General features: G+C 47.4%; 1 protein-coding gene across 1 annotated transcript in view; it reads right to left on the reverse strand.

Moving 5' to 3' along the window:
* Window positions 1-6,312: 6,312 nt before the first annotated feature.
* The window catches only part of LOC112899416, a 62,050-nt gene continuing 49,352 nt past the window's right edge, over window positions 6,313-19,010 (reverse strand). Inside the window, exon 6 of the mRNA XM_025967871.1 lies at window positions 6,313-6,591. Within this exon, the coding sequence (XP_025823656.1) occupies window positions 6,313-6,591 (279 nt within the window). The remainder of the gene's footprint in view (window positions 6,592-19,010) is intronic.

Raw genomic sequence — 19,010 nt, forward strand, 5'->3', positions numbered from 1 at the left:
AGCTCGGGGGCTTGTCAGACCCGGGGCCACGGGGCTGCGTACATGGCATAGTTTAAGAGATTAAGTCCGTCTTATCTCTTATTTATCTTATTTATCTCTTATTTATCCCGTATGAATAGGAGATAAAACTAACCGATACGGAGGAAATCTACTAGAGATATGTTCTGGTACGATTCCCTGGCTAGTATTGGTTAGGATTCATGTAACTCTGGCCTCTCGGATATATAAGGGAGGACAGGGACCCCTCTCAAAATAGACGATCTTTAGGTCATTCTATACCAAAGGCAATACAAACCATCATACAGCACGTAGGGTGTTATGCGTCTTGCGGCCCAAACCTGTCTAAGCTTTGTGTTCCTTGCACCTTCGAGTTCCTGATCTCAGCGTCTTCCCACCCAAAACTTACCACCTTGGGTATATCCCTCGGTGGGCAGCTGGTTAAACACCTACATACTTTGCTCACGGGGCCTTGGGTTGGTGATGACATTGGTCAAAGCTTCCAGTAGGAGGTTCTGGTTGTTCAACACTTGCACCAGGTCAATGGCCGGTGGGGGTGGGGCATGACGTGCTCCTACTTGGCTTCCTCCTCCCTGCAAGCTCAGCTTGCTCGGCCTGGTGGGTTTGCTCCCTTAGGAATCGGGCTTGCTCGTCGAAGAGCTTGTCCAAGGAGACGAGGTAGGCGACCACATGGTACAAAAGGTCTTCTTGATGGCGGCGTCATTCCAAGTTCCTCATGCGGGCCTGCCAGACTTGCGTCCTGATGACCGGAGGAAAAAGTCTCATCGGTGTGGGAATGAGGTGTTCCTCGAAGATCCCGCACAGGTAGCGGAGAGCCTTTCTGATGGCCAAGGGATAGGCATCCCGGTGTTGAAATCCTGTGGCAGTCACTCGCCACGGCTCGATGTCGGGGTAGCGGGTGCTTCTGGCGATGGAAAGAACCACCCTACAGCGAAGAGTGCCGAGGTATTCATACTCTCTGCTGTAGTACCTTGGATCTCAGTAACATCGAGGCGCTCCAGGGAGTTGATCAAAAGGCGGGGAAAACCAGGCTCTTCTTGGCAAACACCCTGGGTCCAACCATTCTCGGTCATCTGAAAACAAAGGTAGAGTGAACAAGCCTTGCACATATGGTAGGGTACGAGAAGGATAGATGGTCTTTATTTTACATTAGGGTCGGGTACATCTCCCAAGGATACATTATTACTAGAATGATAGCTCTAGCTTAGGTACGCTACTCTTCCCAAGGGAATTCTACCCCAATTCGGTTGGGTCGCTTCTTTGGCGGAAGACATTGCTCCAATACCTCATCTTCAGTCTGAGTGCCCTTATCCCAATGGGTTTCTTCGGGTTCTCCTTCCAGTAATCCAGCTTCTCTTCTGCGTGCCTTGTTACGTTCCCTTTCTTGAGCGTTGCTTCGCCATATGTCTTGGAGAGAGGCTAGGGAACTCTCAGCTTGTGCCTCAGCTTCTATTGTCCTCTTCCATTGTATTTCCAACTCTTGTTCTGCCTTTTCTGCCCTGCGGATTTGGTGCTTCAGTTGTTTTGTTTGTTCGCTGTAAAGTCGGTCTAGGCCGGTGAGGTAAATGGACAGGTGGGAAACCGTATCTTCTAGTTCTTCTTCTTCCCTTCCCAATCCTCTCATCCAGGCAATCCATGAGCGTCCTCTTCCTCCAGCAGGTGGGAAAAATCCCATAGGAGTTCGCTGAAGATGATGTTTATAGACCACGCGTAGACGTCGCAGGGCTTTTCGGGCAGCCTTTCGGTAGGTGTCATAGAATCCACAGCCAGTGGTGGAGATGAACCAGGGATCCACGTCGGGGTAAAGTGTGCTCTTTCCCACAAAGATCATCAGGTCACACCGAAGGGTGCCTCTGAAGTTGTACTCCCAGTAGGTGGGTCCACAACTCCGACGCGTTCTAGGCTCAGTAGCAATAACTTCGGGAGGCTAGGCTCTGCGGGGCAGATTCCGTCACTCCATCCATTATCAGCCATCTGGAACCAGACAAGGGCCAAAGGTAAGTGCCGTGTGGAAAGGTGAGTTAAGTGGGGAAAGATCTAGTGGGAAACGGCTTAGAAAGTGTCCTCGGTCCTAAGGGTCGCGTCCTACGGCCAACCTATGGCTCTGATACCATCTGAAGTGTCTCCTCATCAGAGGTGACTAAATGTGATACAAATATCAGTCTCAGGAGGCTGATAACACATTTATTACAACAGATGGTTCATTACCGTACAAACCGTCGAGGTAGCGAGCACTGAAGCACCACTATCAAGAGGGACAACATAAGGACTACAAACCAAACCAACGTGCCAACGAAATCTAAGATAACATCAGAGTCTTGCGCCATGGTAAGCTTCCTGTGGAGACCCTGAACCACAGGCAAGGTTGGGTGCAGGATGGCGACCTACTCGACGTCTTCAGGAACGAAGTTCAGATCCTCCTCTGTAAAAACTAGGCAAGGGTGAGTACATACGTACTCAACAAGTCCAACCACACCCACGGAGGGGAATAATAAAGATCATGCACCGGATATATCAAGGATGAGGCTAGGGTTCATTTGCGATAAAGCGAGGTTTTACACATGCAAGGGTTCATTTAATAAAAGAGTTTTCTCAAGACATTTCCGTAGTAATCGAATAATAAGTGGGGTTGATCCTACACAAAGGATCCAAGTTTTAATGCTACTGGACTCCACATCCACAGTAGCTCATGGCACAACTGCCGGGCAGTTTCAAAACAACTCACGCCGCAAAACCAACCATCCCAAAATGTCTATTGAAGTGACCATGCCGTAACTCGTCCAATACCGTGGACACGACTATTCGAATGGATTTTACACTCTGCAAAGGTTGTACACTTTACCCACAAGTAGGGTACCGCACTACGAACACCTTAATGTCGCTGCAGATCCTAACAAAGCCATTACCCACCCTAGCTGAATCTAACTAGCCAATACGGAAGCAACCATGGGGTTAATGACCTATCAACAAAGTCATAACCGGGACATAACTCACACAGATCGTATTCCTTCTCCATGATCTTCCGTTGCTCACCCGCTCTCCTTTTGGCTAGCAGAACAACTAGTGGGGTTTATGCTAAGCCGTTGCCCACACAACGGTCGAGTGGTTGTACGATAAGGGGGTTAGGCAAGATGACACCTCAGTTCATCCTTACATTGACACGATGGACATCTCCCAACCATGCTCAACCACAAAGGTATGAGCTCACCAGTGCCATTTCACACAGAAAACGCCGTTCGTCTCATCAGGTTATATCTTTCTTTTATTTTCCCGAAATCCCATTTTATCTTTTAAAACACTCACACCCTTATTTTTGGTAAAGCGCTTTGTGGTCATGATTAAAATATAATAAGGGAATAAAAGGTAATAAACATCTCTAGCAGTAGTTAACGTCCAACAGAGCAAATCCTATATAGACATTAACCTAGGTCATCAAGGAATTGTCATAGCAATCAAGGGGTGGCTATCCAACCATGTCTTGCAATAAAACAATGCATTTTATAAAACAGGCCAATAGGTTGCGTTTATAAAACTGGGATAAATATGCATCAAAGGATGGGATTGGACTTGCCGTCCTCAAAGCCTTCTGGAAGCTCCTCCTCGATGTACGGGTCTTCGGGTTCCGGCTCGCGGTTCTGCTCCTCCTCGGTCACACCGTCGGCTACAACACACAGACAATCACACAATAAAAACAAAGTCCGCCGATGAGCTAAACAAAAATAGAGAGCTTCGATTTTAAAAAAATAGAGACTATTATATTTGTTGGATGTGGATCCTGAGACTTGGAGAGGATATTTGATGTGTGGTGGGGTCGAAATCGATTCAGAACATAATATCGTGTTGCAGACTGCATAAGGAGGAAAAGGGGGGGTTATGCACAAGTCGGCCTTTCTTCTTCCTCGAGACAGAACAGGAGGGGGAGGGGAATGGTAGGAGGGGGGGCGGCCAGGCCATGGGTGCCGGCCCCCTGGCGCATGGCAACACCCAGGAAGGAGGGAAAAATAGAGAGGAGGCCGAGGGGGTCCGATTCTGGCCCTCACCTCGTGCGAAGACGGACTACGAGGGCTGTCCATGGTGATGGGTGGTCGGCGGCAATGGTGAACGGCGGCGGCGAGCAGCGGCGGCGAGCTGCAGCGTGAGGTAGAGGAGGAGAGGCGTTGGGGCGGTGTGGGTGAAGTGAGGGGCGGTTTGGGGTCTGATTTATAGGCCGAGAGGAAGAGGAGATGGCTGCCAGGGGGGAATCACGGGCAGTACAGGAGCCTCGCCATTAATGGCGGCTGGGATGCTCGGGGACAAGGCGTGAGCTGCGAGGGCGAGGGGACGGGACGGAGACGGGCCGGCGCAGCAGCGGGCCGCACGCTGGCTTGGCGTGACGCGGGCGGCGTGATGCGAGCACGCGTGCACGGCCATCAACGGGGCAACGGCGGGTCGTGCGCTGGCCCGCGCATGCGCGGAGCGGGCTACAGCTCGAGCAGGCAGCAGGCAGCAGAGGGGAGAAAAAGAGAGAGGAAGCCTGCGCAAAAAAAAAAAGAGTTTGGGAAAAAAAGTTAGAAGAGAGAAATAAAATAGATTTGAACAAAATATGAGAAAAGAAAAGAGGGGACACGTGTGCGGCGCCGACAATCGTGGCCGGGCAGGTGCACGCGGCCGACCGTGACATGATGGTGATGTGACAGGACGGCGGGGCTAGTGGAAAGGAAAAGGGACGGGCGGCTCCGTGGAAAAAGAGGAAGAGACTGCGCGATGTCGGAATGGCAAAAAATCAGAAGGTGGGCTTCGGGAGCTCAAGCGGTGGAAAAGGTTTAAAAGATTTTTAAGCGAGTGATTGGTAACGCAATTTAAATAAGATAAAAACGCGGGCGTTACATAGTCCTACGACGAATCCTGAACCGAGAGGGGCTCCACAAGCTCTCCCACAGCTAGGAGGGGCCCTTCAGGGTGTCAAAGGTATGCCAACCCGGATCTGTGCGGACCAGAGCGGTGGAGGTCCACCCTCCTAAACCTGGCCCCTGGCATACGTTGCACATTCTATCTGTTCCAACTTATGAAGGAAAGTTTATTCTCAGTCTGTCTTTGAGGTTGATGCAATTTAGTTCTTTTTCTTGCCTCCCACTTACCCTAACCCCCATGTGGTCCCTTATTCCTATGCTGTGCTTGAGGCTCGAATTGAGTTGTTGGGTTATGTCTCCGCCCAAGGCCCCTCCTTCACAAGAAGGAGGGGTCCGGTCTTCTCGGGACCTGCTTCGGGGAAGCGTACCTGTCGTCGGCGGGGCCCGGAGTCGTGTAGCCGCTTAGCCTAGTTCCGTACCCTAAGCTTGCACACTCTACCTCCTTAGGATAAGTACCGTAGTACGTAGAACTGCGGACCCGGAAGTCCGAATCCCTTCGATCCTAAAGGATGGGTCCTGGAGCTCTGATTCACTAAGCCCAGTTTTACATCTCAAAGGACTCTTGCCACAGTGAGATCCGGGACCCCGTGGGAATGTTGCTAAGCACTGATCCTAAGTCATGTGCAGGACTAAACCTCATTTTCGTGGTAGCTAGCCCCAATTCCTTGCAACTACCCCCCAGGGGGCCAAGGGACCTCAGAGCCAGAGAGCACATGACAGAAGGGAGAGCAAGCAAATGGAAAAATAGCTAAGTTTTTATTTTACATATCGTACACAGAATATTACATATATTACAATGTGCACAAAAACAACAAAAGCTACTCCTATTCCTTCGGTAGTCCGGAGGGGCCATCTCCCTTTACAGGTTCGGCTCCACGTTGCGCTCGAAGCGGGATGCCACGATCTCCACCGCCTTTTGTACTCCCTCCCGGGCTGCGGCCTCTGCTTCTGGCCCTAGGCCCTTGAGGACTGGAGTTAAGGACATGGCGAGGTCGTGGCTCCGGAAGCAGGTCAGGACGTGGTCTACCACCATCTGAGCAAGCTCCCACCCTTCGGCCTCTAGGCGCACGACTAGAGTGGACTCCAAGCATTGTAGACGCTCGGCGGTGGAGTCCAGCGCTAGAAGAATGGAGCTGATGGAAGAGGGGGCCTCTACAGCCTGGATGGGACTTAGCCCAAGGGGTTCCAGTGTGGTGCTTGCTTCACCGACCCACTTGGCAATCCGCTGGACCCCGGCGTGCTGCTCGGCCAGGAGCCCCTCTACCTCGGCCTCCCGGTGCTTGAGGACCTCGAGCCGTTGGGAGAGGGATCGGCTCTCCTCTTCCTGGCACTAGCGTTGGTCCTCGAGGGCTCGGGTCCGGGCCTCCAGGTCTGACCGGAGGGTAGAGAGGTGGGCCTCCTCCTCCTAGACGGCCACCTCTCGATGGTTGAGGGCCGCCTGCTCGTCGTCAATCATCTTTGCCATGGCCTTGGTAGTGTTGATGGTGTGACGAGCCATCCGCTCCTTCAGCTCCACCTCCTTCTCCTTCCGGGCCACCGCCTTCTCCCGGGAGACGACCGCGATCTCCCGGTCAATGATCCTACGCATCTTCTCATGAAGGACCTCGTGCTCCTGCTCGAGCCTAGCCCGTTCCTCGGCAGCATGGGAGGACACCACCTGGATGCGGTTCCCCAGCCGGCGCTCCTAGTCAGAGAGCCAAAGACGCTCCACCTTGAGCTTCTCCCACTCCCACCAGAAGCCCGCTTCGGCCTCCTCCATCGCCCGCTGGGCCTTGACCAGGAGGCGGGGAAGAGGGACCTCCACCGGGCTCGGGAGGAGGGGCCTTCCATGTACCACCTCCGGCTCATCCCCTGCACGGACTGGGGGCCGGAGCTGGGCGCACCCGCATCGGGTCCCCGGCCACCTGCTTCTGCGACCTTGGCTGCGGCTATGTCACACCCGATTTAGAAAAGGTAACCGAATGCATCCCATATGTGCGCCAGGATCAAGTTCTACACATACAGTAGACGTCATAAGCAAATATCCGAAACAATGCATTAACAAAATAGAGTAAAATAGTACTTTAGTACATGACCGACAATCTTAATCTTAAATGAATAAATAACGTCGATAAATGGCAGTGGACTTCAACTTCACAGGCAGTTGACTTGGAGACATACGCTTAGTATTCTTCAATATCTTCGGGAAATATCGGGCAATTATCTTGTTCTGAGCAGCATTGTTTTTAATAAAGCAATTGTGAGTACACTTATAGTTGGTACTCAGCAAGTGGAGTAAATAATATGACATGCAGGGCTAAGATCAAGGAAAAGCTGACCTTGTTGACTGCGATAAGCATTTTTAGTTGGTCAAGTTTTAACTAGGCAAGCATTAGCTAAGTGTAAGTATTTACCAGCCCTTAAATAAACAATCTGGGATGAAACAATCCATGCACAGAGATAAATAAACAAGAACCAGCAATTTAGATCATCTTTAAGTTTAATTATCATGTGAGGGGTCCAAGCCGCTCTTAACCGTGAGCACGGCTGATATATCAGTTTTCACTCTGCAGAGGTTGTACACTTTACCCACAACTCATGTTTTCCTTGATGCCCAGGTTTGCAAGGCCCTTAAACACTTCCAAGGTGAGTGGCAGGGATTCACTACGAGGACTTTACAAAGATTCCCTAATTTATGACAATCTGCTAAGCTTTCAAGTCAAAATGGTCATAACTCTCCCTAATGAGGCAGACGCCTTACCTAGGATCATATCTCACCCTCAAGAGGACCGAGCTATACCCCGATGATGCAACTCCTCTTGCCCTTTCGGTAAGATTATCATAAACTAGAGTCTCTAATTAATTAGTCAAGACCAGAGCCATGTAGTATTGTGGTTGTACTGTTTTCCTGTGTGGTTCTCCATATTCCAATTGATTCAATAATCTTATTTATCACCAATAAAATATTCCAAATCGTAAGTCAAACATTATCATGATATCCAGGTTATCCAACCCATATCTATGTAAAAGCAATTAGCGTAGCTACAACATAAATATAAATTCCCAGGCTTAATGAAGGAAGTTCAACTGAAACTAGGCATGTCCTTAACTTGGGATCCATCATATTCTAGACACATGCATGCATATAAAGTAAAGGTGTATTTGTAATATTAATAGGACTGAAACATGATCAAGGACCACTTGCCTTCGTTAGCAAACTACTGCTGCTCAGGAACTTCTTCAAAGTTCAGCTCTTGCGGACCCTCGAACTGCGTATCGTCTATCGTCGTACACAAGCACATACAAACAAAACAAATACAATAAATAAGAAATAGTACACCAATCAATATAATCAGAACAATATAATGCAATAAAGCTACTACATATGTCGTAAGGACCACGTGAGCGCAAGAATCAATGAAAACGGAGTTAAAACGGAGAAATTAGGGCTAAAACATTATTCTAGGGGCTTATTTGTGAAGGATTTGGAGCTAGTAGGGCCCTAACATCAGAAACCGAGGGTTAGATCATGATTAAACCTTAGACCTAGGGGCTAGATTGAAAAATAGAAGGATTAAGGATGGCGGGTTCTATTTTAGGAAACGGTAGGGGCCTAAATAGAAGAAAAAGGACCTATTCAGGAATACTTTTGAACTAACATGGACTGCGGGTTGATTTCCAGAAAACTTAAGGGCCAAACTGCAAAAAGACCATGGGTTGACCGGTATTGGATCTATTTGACTCAGGTTGAAACATATCTGGGCCGTTGGATCAGGATCTAAGGGCGGGGATGCAGGGGACGACGTGGAGCGGCGGTGGGAGAACGCCGGCGGCAATGGCGGTGGTGGAGTTCGGCGCTAGGGTTTTGAGGGCGCGAGGCGGCTGCGGCTTGAGGGGAAGACCCCTAGGGTACAGGCGGTACTTATAGGAGGGTCGCGGGGCGCGTTGGCGTGCGGGCCTGTGATATCCCCGGCCTCGCGTTGTCTTTCCCCCACCGTGCCACGTCGCCCGCCGTCTGCCCGAGCTGCGCCTCACTGCCGCTCGCCGTCGCAGCGTATCCCGTGCCACCTCCTGCCTCCCGGCGAGCCCACGTGTCGCTCACTGCCTCACCGCCGCCCTACCGACCTTTTGCTAGCCCGCCCTTGCGTACTCCACGTTGCATTGTTTCTGCCCGAGCTCCGCCGCGGTCGCCACGCGCGCCGCCGAGGTGCCAGCTCCTGCTTCCGCACGAGGCTATCTTCTCCTGGATCCCGAGCACCCCCTAAAGCTTCTAGCACTCTTGCTCTCGCGTTTGCACCCGCACAATTTACTTGATCCCTCCTGCTCCGATCATCTCCCGTCACCCGATCCCCGCCGCCGTCCTTGGACACCGTCGGCAGCCCCACCGCCGCTCCCTAATCCCCAATTCAGTGCACTAACACCATTGCCGTAACCCATTGCAGCTCACCGAATGAACCAATCCCCATTTCCTCCACCAGAACTGCCGGACCACAATGCCGACGAACTCTTCCCTCCGCCGCCGCTCGGCCTCACGCCGACCCGCCGGTACAAAGCCCCTCCACCCCAACCAACGGCATCATCAGCACCACATCGTCCCCAGGAAGCGATTCCGCCCCTTCTTCACCACCCTCCATTGCCCTAGCCCGTGGAACGCCGGCCACCATCGCTGCCGGTAAGAGCCCGAGATCCACCCAGCCGTCGATCACCTCCTTTGGCTCGGTCTCCGACAAATTTAAGTTGGGGGAAAGCATCCCCACACTCCCCCGGTGCTCACGCGTGCCTTGTTCCCCCATGTTCGCCGGCCCCTCGCCGGGAACGATGATGCGCCGCCACGGCCGCCGCCATCTCCTGTCGCCGGCCATGTTCCGCCACTGTTTCTCGAGCACATCACCTCCCACCGTGTTTAGCAACTCCTGTAGGTCGTGTAGCACCTGCTCCTCCCCACCCAGGACCTCGCCGCCAGCGAGAACACCGTGGACAAAGACGCCGGACGCCGTCGAGAGCCGGCAAGGGCATATATGTGATGTCTGTTTCGGTTCTAAGGGCCTAAGTGCTAAAACCCGAGGACCCCAGTGCAAAACCCTTTGTTATTTTATGTGAGCAAGGCTGCTGACTTGTAAAATTCATAGAAAATTGTAGGAAATTCCAAAAATTGTCAAACCAGTTTTGTTGGAAACTAGATTTCAGACTCTACAACTTTTATTAATGAAGTTTGGTTTGAAACTAAATACTTTTGAATCTATTTTAAACTTAAGGTAAAAGGGTATATTGTGCATAACTTCTACATACTGGATTAATTTCTTGTAATTTTTGGTATGTAGCTTTTATAAGTCATGAGTGAGCTTGTGTAAAAGTTTCAAACTTAGCACTGTTTTGTAGTTTAAGTTCTTTTGAATTTGGGCAATTTAAATTTGATATGATTTGCAATCAATTAAACATGTTCCTTAGGCTTATTTAATTAGATCTTTTTATTATAATCTAATGTGTTAATAATTATTTCAAAATTAAATTTTCAAGACTTTATAAATCTATTTACTTAAAGTTTGAATTTAAACTTGAAGTTTGAATTCAAATTCAAATGTTTAAGTTTCTGTTTTCAGTAAATTTCAATGCTATAACCATAACTTAAGTGTAAATGGTAACTTAAGATTAAATTCCTTGTTTCATGAGTTCATGTGTGTTAATTTGTAGATTGCAACTTTACCATGAAATAAAATCTTTAACTCAAGTACCATTTCACTTAAACTATTGCATATCATGTAGAATCAACGACACTCGACGACAGAGACTACGAGCTAGTCTTGGAGCAAAACCAAGGGTTTTCTGAAGACCCGACCACCGTCACCGAGGAACTAACTGAAGCTCCGAACCAAAGTTCGAAAGTCTCTAACACTACTGCCCCCAACCCCACTCAAGAAGGCAAGCCCCGATGCATAACCCAGTATTTCAATTTATTACCACTTACTTGCATATTATGTATCTTGCATTACGTCTAGGAGTTGAAATGGAACCCTAGATGCATAAACCCTAGGAATCCAATGTATTGTACCTGAGTCCTTATCGAGTAGATGCTCTGCTAATAGGACCAGTAGAAGTCGGGTGATTTCCTGTCACTCGCACGATATAGGAGTTGAGTGTTTACTATTCTGCAATCACTATAAGGATCATGGACGGGGTCATGTGCAGTAACATGACCCGGAAGTTTACCCCGTCTGTGTTGATAAAAGTTGATAAGGCCGCAGTGTGTGGTAGTGGTGACTAAGCGTTCGAAAGTACTAGCCACATGGCGTGAAATATGGTAAAGCGGTAAGCCTAGTAACCAATCGGCCCGAGGAGTGGACATACCTCCCACCACTCGTAATTTGGTTACTCTCATGCACCAACGTGCGGGAGTATGTTCCACGCAGCGGACAGGAGTACGGCCATGTAGTCGCGCTACAGACGTATGTCCTGCACAATTGGTGTGCATACGGTCCTACAGTCGCTTGTGGTGGCCCTGTTCCACGAGTCGGAATGAAAGGCAAACGGTTGCTACGGAACTATCGTTGGATGTTCCAAGCGTGTGAGTTAGGTTTGCCTTGCAAGGTTTGAAAATTCGATTCAGAATCGTCCATTTCTCGCGGAGATTGAGACTGCTTATTCCTTCTGCCACATAGAGTAAGAAGTGTAACCATTGGTGGAATAATCTTGATGAATGCTAATCTCTACCTTGCTTGTGTAGTACAGGTGCTTACCTAGAATGGCTAATCAAGTAGAATTTGAAAGCTAAAATTTGAAAGTAGATCATACTCTTTTTTTTGCTTTTCAGCTGAAAATAAAACCAGAACCATTTCCCTACCTTCATGATTCTAGCTATCTGGCTAAGTATACCACGAAGCGGGTAAGTCTTGCTGAGTATTAGTATACTCAGTCTTGCTAGTCCATCTTTCAGGTATGACCTTCGAGAACCCCACGGATGGCCCTGCATGGCCAACTTCGGTTCCGTTTGGCTGGTCCGTGGAATGGGATCCGTCCCCGGCTGGCAGTGACCCTCCGGAGTGATACCAGGCTTCGGGCTGAGCATGGTGTCAACTTTCGCGATGTGTGTAGTCGCAAACTTACTTTTCTTCCGCTGTGAACCTGGACAAGCTGTGTAGCTTATCGTTTCAAACACTGTTTGTATAAGTTTATGCTGAGTTGGACAAAGCTTGTAATAATGTGTATATTTCTATAAATTAAAAGTTGGTGAGCTGTGCTGTGGTTGTAAACTCGCCTTCGTGCGAGGTAAATCTGCTTCGGACCTGTTGAACCATGGTTGTATCGGGCGGAGACCCTACAGACCAATGGGTTATTCCATTTGAAGTGTGTTGAGTCGTATCGACAGCATAACAATGACTAGCGCACTTGAGCCGGAATAATTCAGGCGGTTCTGCCACAGCTGATATCAGAGCTGTAGGTTTACTTTCACAACTATAGCCGCTATTAAAAATGTTTTTAGAATAAAATTTGTCTCACAAAAGAGTTTGTAAAATGCGTTGGACTCGATAAGGTTGGAATTTAGAACGCAAAGCCCTAGGGATGTATATATGGGAATGATCAGGTGGCTATTGGTATATATGTGGGTATAGGGTATAATTCTAACTTGCAGCACTACTTTCTGTCAAAAACCTAAATTCATGCACAACTTAACTTTACATTTTGTAACGACACCTTAGATCGTGAGATAAGGAGGTAAGGATCCTCAGCTAACTGGGGAGTTAGCCTTCCCGTCGGTGATGCGAACCGAACGCTGATTCTCAAGCAATGGCCTACTTGAGATGCTGCCAATATATCAACTTAGGTTGAATATATTGGGAGTATATGGTTCGGCGCAGGGTATGGCGATCACTGTTCATACCCCTGCATTTTGCGGTACCCTCGTGAATACGTTATCTAATGACGTATGCTAACGTTGTCTGTACGGCGGTAATTGTATAGATGCTGTTTCTATAGCGAACAGTACTGTTTGGGGACGCTTTCATGTCGTGCTGTCATGAAAGGTTCATGAGATATATATGTGATCTTTTGCAGGTACACTAACCACGATTATGAGATTAGGACGGATAGGACTTATCGACTAGTTATTAGGGAGAGACGTATGTGTTATGCCACCGAAACTAATCACGTAAGTCCAAAGATATTCAGCAGTTGTTTTGGTTGTAAGGTCGAATAGAATGTGCATGCATAACTCATCATCAAATACATGAATGTAATGTATGTTTTGTTCTTCTAAGGATATGTAGTAGATTGTTTATCTCTAATATGGGTTGATGGGATTCTTGTGGTAGCGTTGGTCGAGTATCTTAAGTATCCATCTGTTTTCCAGCCTTCGCTGTTGCTAGAATCATTTATCTCGTTTTATTTACCTTGTGAGTTCTCAGCAGGGTAAACATATCTTACCATTTGCATTCTTGTTGAAGATGGCAGCCCCTTCCAATGTCTTTTGGGATCCGGCAGGGCATCTCCACACAAATGCCTTGCATTGGGAGGGTTTTCCTCGTCTCCTTTGGGAATCTTTGAGGTCATTCTGCTATATAGAGCCTCCACAATATGATGCAGTAGAGTATCAGGAAGAAGGCGTTCATCGAGCTCGAGTCAGAATGACTATTCCCCAACATCATTTTCATTCCCAATGGCAGCCCATTGAAGTTGACATGATGGGCTATCGTATAGTTGACACTATTGAAGGAGCAGCACTGGAAGCCATTTATCTTTTCTGTAATCAACACCCAAGGGAAGTCGCGGGACAGCCCATTGGTTTATTCTCTACAACAGATCCCAACGAACCAGAATGGAATCTCAGGGTAGTCCCTGAGAGTCATAGGCTGGAAGGTTCAACAGAAGAAGCACTTCGAGGTATGATGCGGTTTATGAATGTGCAGTATCATTATCAACTGCTACTGCATCGCGAGATGGGTCAGTTGATCAATGCCGCGTGAAGTTATTATAGGGAGGCTGATAGACAAGTCACCCAAGTAGACCAACTTCGAGCCTTGGTGACCGAGAAAGATGGGATCATCACCGCCAGAAACAAGACTATTCATCATCGGAAAGATCAAATCAATGAGAGTGATGCGATAATCACCCAACGCAACACAATCATTGAATTTCTCCAGGAACAGATCCATGATCTCATTCTTGAAGTTGATGATGCCCATGCGCAAATAAACGAACTGCAACAGCAGCCTGTACCTCCTCCTGTACCAGTACCCGAAGAAGAAGAAGAAGATCCCGAAGAAATTGAAGGAGTCTCCGGAATCGATTCTGAGCACGGAGATCCTGTTGTCAGTCCTTATCATTCCTCTTCGGGCAGTTAGTCATCAGTGGGCAACCTTGATGACTTTTAGTTTGGGTTGAGTTGGTGACGTCATAGCTGTAATTAGTATAGAAAAGTGTAACATAGGTAGAGGGTAGTCCATCTAGATCTAGAGCCACTTGTTGTATTATATGTGGCCTGGGTAGTTATGGAATGACTTGTAGTTGTCAGAGTGTCCGGATGTAAGATGTAAGGACCATCAATGTTGATATAGTAATCTAAATCTTGTGTTGTGTTATTTTACTCGATATCCTTGCATCTGAAATGAGTTGATTGAATGGAGCATGTATCACATATCTTTTTGGGTAACTGTATATCATCTGAAATTTGGAGTAAGAATATGACTGATTATGGATATCTGCCTTGTTTCAGATGGTTCGAGCTACCCGCGAAACTCCAGAAGGTTTTCGGCTTGATCAAGCCAGCGGTTCTCAGCAACCACCACCAGCCCCACCAAATCTGGCTGAGGTTATGGCCCGACAAACAGAACTCCTTAATCAGCTTGTGCAAGCTCAAATGGGCCATTATCATCACCAACCCCGAGGCCGTGATGAAACTTCGTCAGCCAGTTATCAGGATTTTCTCAGCACACAACCTCCGTTGTTCCACAAGGCAGACGAGCGTCTCGACGCTGATGCTTCGCTCTGCACCATTGAGTCCAAGTTTGCACTATTGTATGCCCCGTGTTCAGATGAGAACAAAGCATTGTTCGCCACTCAAAAACTCCGAGGCACCACTCCTATCTGGTGGGATCACTATCATGCCATGCAGCCTGCCAGTCATGTTGTTACTTGGGATGAGTTTCGGACCGCTTTTCGAGCGCATCACATTCCCGAAGGACTCATTGAGCGAAAGCTCAATGAATTTTTGAATTTGACCTAAGGGACCCGCACCGTTATGCAGTACGCACAAGCCTTCAATCACTTATGCCAATATGCACGTTCTCATGCGGACACTGATGCCCGCAAACGTGACCGATTTCGCCGAGGCCTAAGTACCAAACTTAAGGAATGACTGAGTTTGGTGAAGGCCGATAATTTCAATGAATTGGTCAATATGGCTATCATTCAAGAAGACTGCATTTTAGCCCACCGAGCAGAAAAGAAAAGGAAGACACCTACAGGTCCTTCAGCTCCACAACAGCCAAGGTATCGGTTGATTCAAACCGCTGCTACCCGCGCACCGCCGCAAAGCAATCTACCTGGCAGATGGGTAGCCAGACCACCCCCGCAAGCACGATTTAACCGACCACCGACCCCTCAACCTCAGCAGCAGCAACAACAAGGTTCGCGGCCGAGCTTTCCACCAGTCAACCAAGAAAACAACAACTACCGTTGTTTCAACTGCGGAAGCCCGTCCCATTTCATCAAGGATTGTCCTCAACCCAGAAGATCATTTCAGGGGCAAACCTCCAACCCAGCTAATAAGGATAAGGGCAAGAAGCAAATGGTCCAAGTCCGCCAAGGAAGGGTGAACCTCACCACTCTCTCCGAACTCCCCGAGGGAACACCAATAATGATGGGTACTTTTTCTATCAACCATCAACCCGTGATTATTCTTTTTGATTCTGGTGCTACCCATAGTTTTATCAGTACAAACTGTGGGCTTAAGCTAGGCTTGAATATTTCTTCTACCAATGAGGCATATAGGATAATAACTCCTGGCGGGAAAATTTCATCAAATCAAATCTGTAGGAAGGTGCCAATTCAGCTGGGAAGTCATTTGATAAAAACGGACTTACTTCTATTGGGCCTAGAAGGAATGGATGTTCTTTTAGGTATGAATTGGATGACCCAGCATCAAGTGTCATTAGACATTTCTTCCCGAACCGTGGAACTAGGTTCACCTGAGCATGAACCCACTATCCTTTATCTTCCACAACGGGAATACATCAATTCCTGCACTTATGCTGCCTCCGGGATCAAATTAAAGGATATCCCTGTCGTCTGTAAATACCCAGACGTCTTTCCAGACGATTTCCCTGGAATGCCCCTGGACCGAGATATCGAGTTTATCATAGAACTCCAACCCGGCACAGCCCCTATCTCTAAAAGGCCCTATTGTATGCCACCCAATGAGCTGGCTGAGTTAAAAATCCAACTCCAAGACCTTCTAGATAAGGGTTTCATTCGTCCAAGTGCATCCCCATGGGGTTGTCCAGCTTTATTTGTGAAGAAGAAAGACAATAGCTTAAGGCTATGTGTTGATTATCGTCCTCTCAATGCGGTAACTATCAAAAACAAATATCCCCTACCCCGCATTGATATTCTCTTCGATCAACTAGCCGGAGCTAAAGTATTCTCTAAAATTGATCTTCGTTCCGGCTATCATCAAATTAAGATCCGGCCAAGTGACATTCCAAAGACAGCCTTCTCCACTCGATATGGTCTATATGAATACTTAGTCATGTCGTTTGGTCTCACCAATGCCCCAGCATATTTCATGTATCTGATGAATTCTGTCTTCATGCAAGAACTCAACAAATTTGTTGTGGTCTTCATTGATGAAATTTTGATCTATTCCAAAAACTCAGAAGATCATGCAACGCATCTTCATGTTATTCTTCAGTGATTAAGGGATCACCGCTTGTATGCCAAATTCTCTAAGTGTGAATTTTGGCTAGATACGGTGAAATTTCTGGGCCATACCATTTCCGGTGATGGTATATCTGTTGATCCCAGTAAAGTACAAGAAGTGATGGATTGGAAACCTCCCACGTCAGTTCATCAGATCCGTAGCTTTCTTGGTCTAGCTGGCTATTATCGACGCTTCATTCCTGACTTTTCCCGAATAGCCAAACCTATGACCGAACTACTAAAGAAAGGTGTTAAATTCTCTTGGGATAAAAAATGTGCACACTCTCAGAGACCATCTGACAACTGCTCCAGTCTTAGCTCAACCAGATGTGTCGAAACCTTTCGACATTTATTGTGATGCCTCGGGAACTGGACTTGGTTGTGTGCTGATGCAGAACAACCGAGTAATTGCTTATGCATCACGAGCACTTAGGTACATGAACAGAACTACCCCACACATGATCTTGAGCTCGCAGCTGTTATTCATGCCCTAAAAATTTGGAGACATCATATGATGGGTACAAAGTGTCATATATATACCGACCACAAAAGTCCCAAGTACATCTTTACACAAGCAGATCTGAATATGAGGCAAAGGCGCTGGCTAGAACTTATTAAAGATTATGATCTAGAGGTACATTATCATCCAGGCAAGGCCAATGTCATTGCCGATGCACTCAGTCGCAAGGCGCATTGCTCTTGCTTGTCTGTAGAAGCTTTCAACGAGACACTTTGCTGGGAAATAAGAAAGCTTAGTCTAGAAATCATTCCCCAAGGTGACTTGAACCATCTCTCAGTTGAAGCCACGCTTAGGGATAGCATTGTTCTAGCTCAACAGCGTAAAAAAGGGGTCAGAATCATTAAACAGAAGGTAACATAAGAAGAAGGGAAGTATAAGTGCTTCTAAGTAGATCCAAAAGGAGTTTTATGGTTCAACGAACGTATCGTTGTACCTAAAGACCATAAGCTCCGTAAACAGATATTGGATGAAGCCCACCTATCCAAATTCTCTATGCACCCTGGCAGTACGAAGATGTACCAGGATCTGAAACAGAACTTCTGGTGGACTCGTATGAAACGAGAAATTGCCAAGTATGTCTCAGAGTGTGATATTTGCCAAAGAGTCAAAGCCAGTCATTTGAAAACTGCTGGTATTCTTCATCCTCTACCTATTCCCTCTTGGAAATGGGAGGATATCAGTATGGACTATATCGTTGGTTTGCCTAATACTTCTCTGAGGCATGACTCTATCTGGGTAATCATTGATCCATTAACCAAGACTGCACGTTTCCTTCCCGTGCATACTACGTATAATGCCAAGAAGTATGCCGAGATCTACTTGGATCAAATTGTTTCTGATCGTGGAGCACAGTTTATTGCCCGATTCTGGGAGCAACTTCAACATGCTCTTGGAACTAAGTTAATTCGAAGCTCTGCGTATCATCCTCAAACAGATGGGCAGACCGAAAGAGTAAATCAGATTTTTGGAAGATATGCTTAGAGCTTGCGTCCTTCAAGATGACAAGAGTTGGGACAAATGCTTGTCGCTGGCGGAATTCTCTTACAACAACAGCTATCAAAGCAGTCTCAAGATGGCCCATTTGAAGCATTGTACGGTCGCCGATGCCGAACTCCTTTGAGTTGGTCACAAACCAGCGAGCGAAAGATCTTTGGACCGGACCTTGTCACTGAAGCAGAGGATAAGGTGAAGACCATACAAACTAATTTAAAGGCAGCTCAATCTCGCCAGAAAAGCTACGCAGATATACGAAGAAGACCATTAAGTTTCAAATCGGAGACTTTGTCTATCTTCGAGTATCTCCTACTCGAGGTGTTCAAAGGTTCGGTGTAAAAGGGAAACTTGCTCCTCGATACATCGAACCCTTTAAAATTCTCAAAATTTGTGGACCCGTAGCTTATCGTCTTCAACTTCCTCCTCAATTAGCAGCCATCCATGACACCTTCCATGTATCTCAACTTAGGAAGTGTGTCAAGGTTCCTACCAAAATCATCGATCCTCAGACTATCATCATCGAATCCGATCTAACCTATACAAAACATCCGATCAGAGTGCTAGATATCAAAGAAAGAAGCATTAGAAGAGAAACCATCAGAATGTACAAGATTTAGTGGAATAATCACACAGAAGAAGTAGCAACATGGGAAACCGAATCTTATTTTCAGCATAATTTTCCAGACTTCTTTCAAGCCAAC

The sequence above is a fragment of the Panicum hallii genome, chromosome 7 (assembly GCF_002211085.1).
Source record: "Panicum hallii strain FIL2 chromosome 7, PHallii_v3.1, whole genome shotgun sequence".
Lineage (NCBI taxonomy): Eukaryota > Viridiplantae > Streptophyta > Magnoliopsida > Poales > Poaceae > Panicum > Panicum hallii.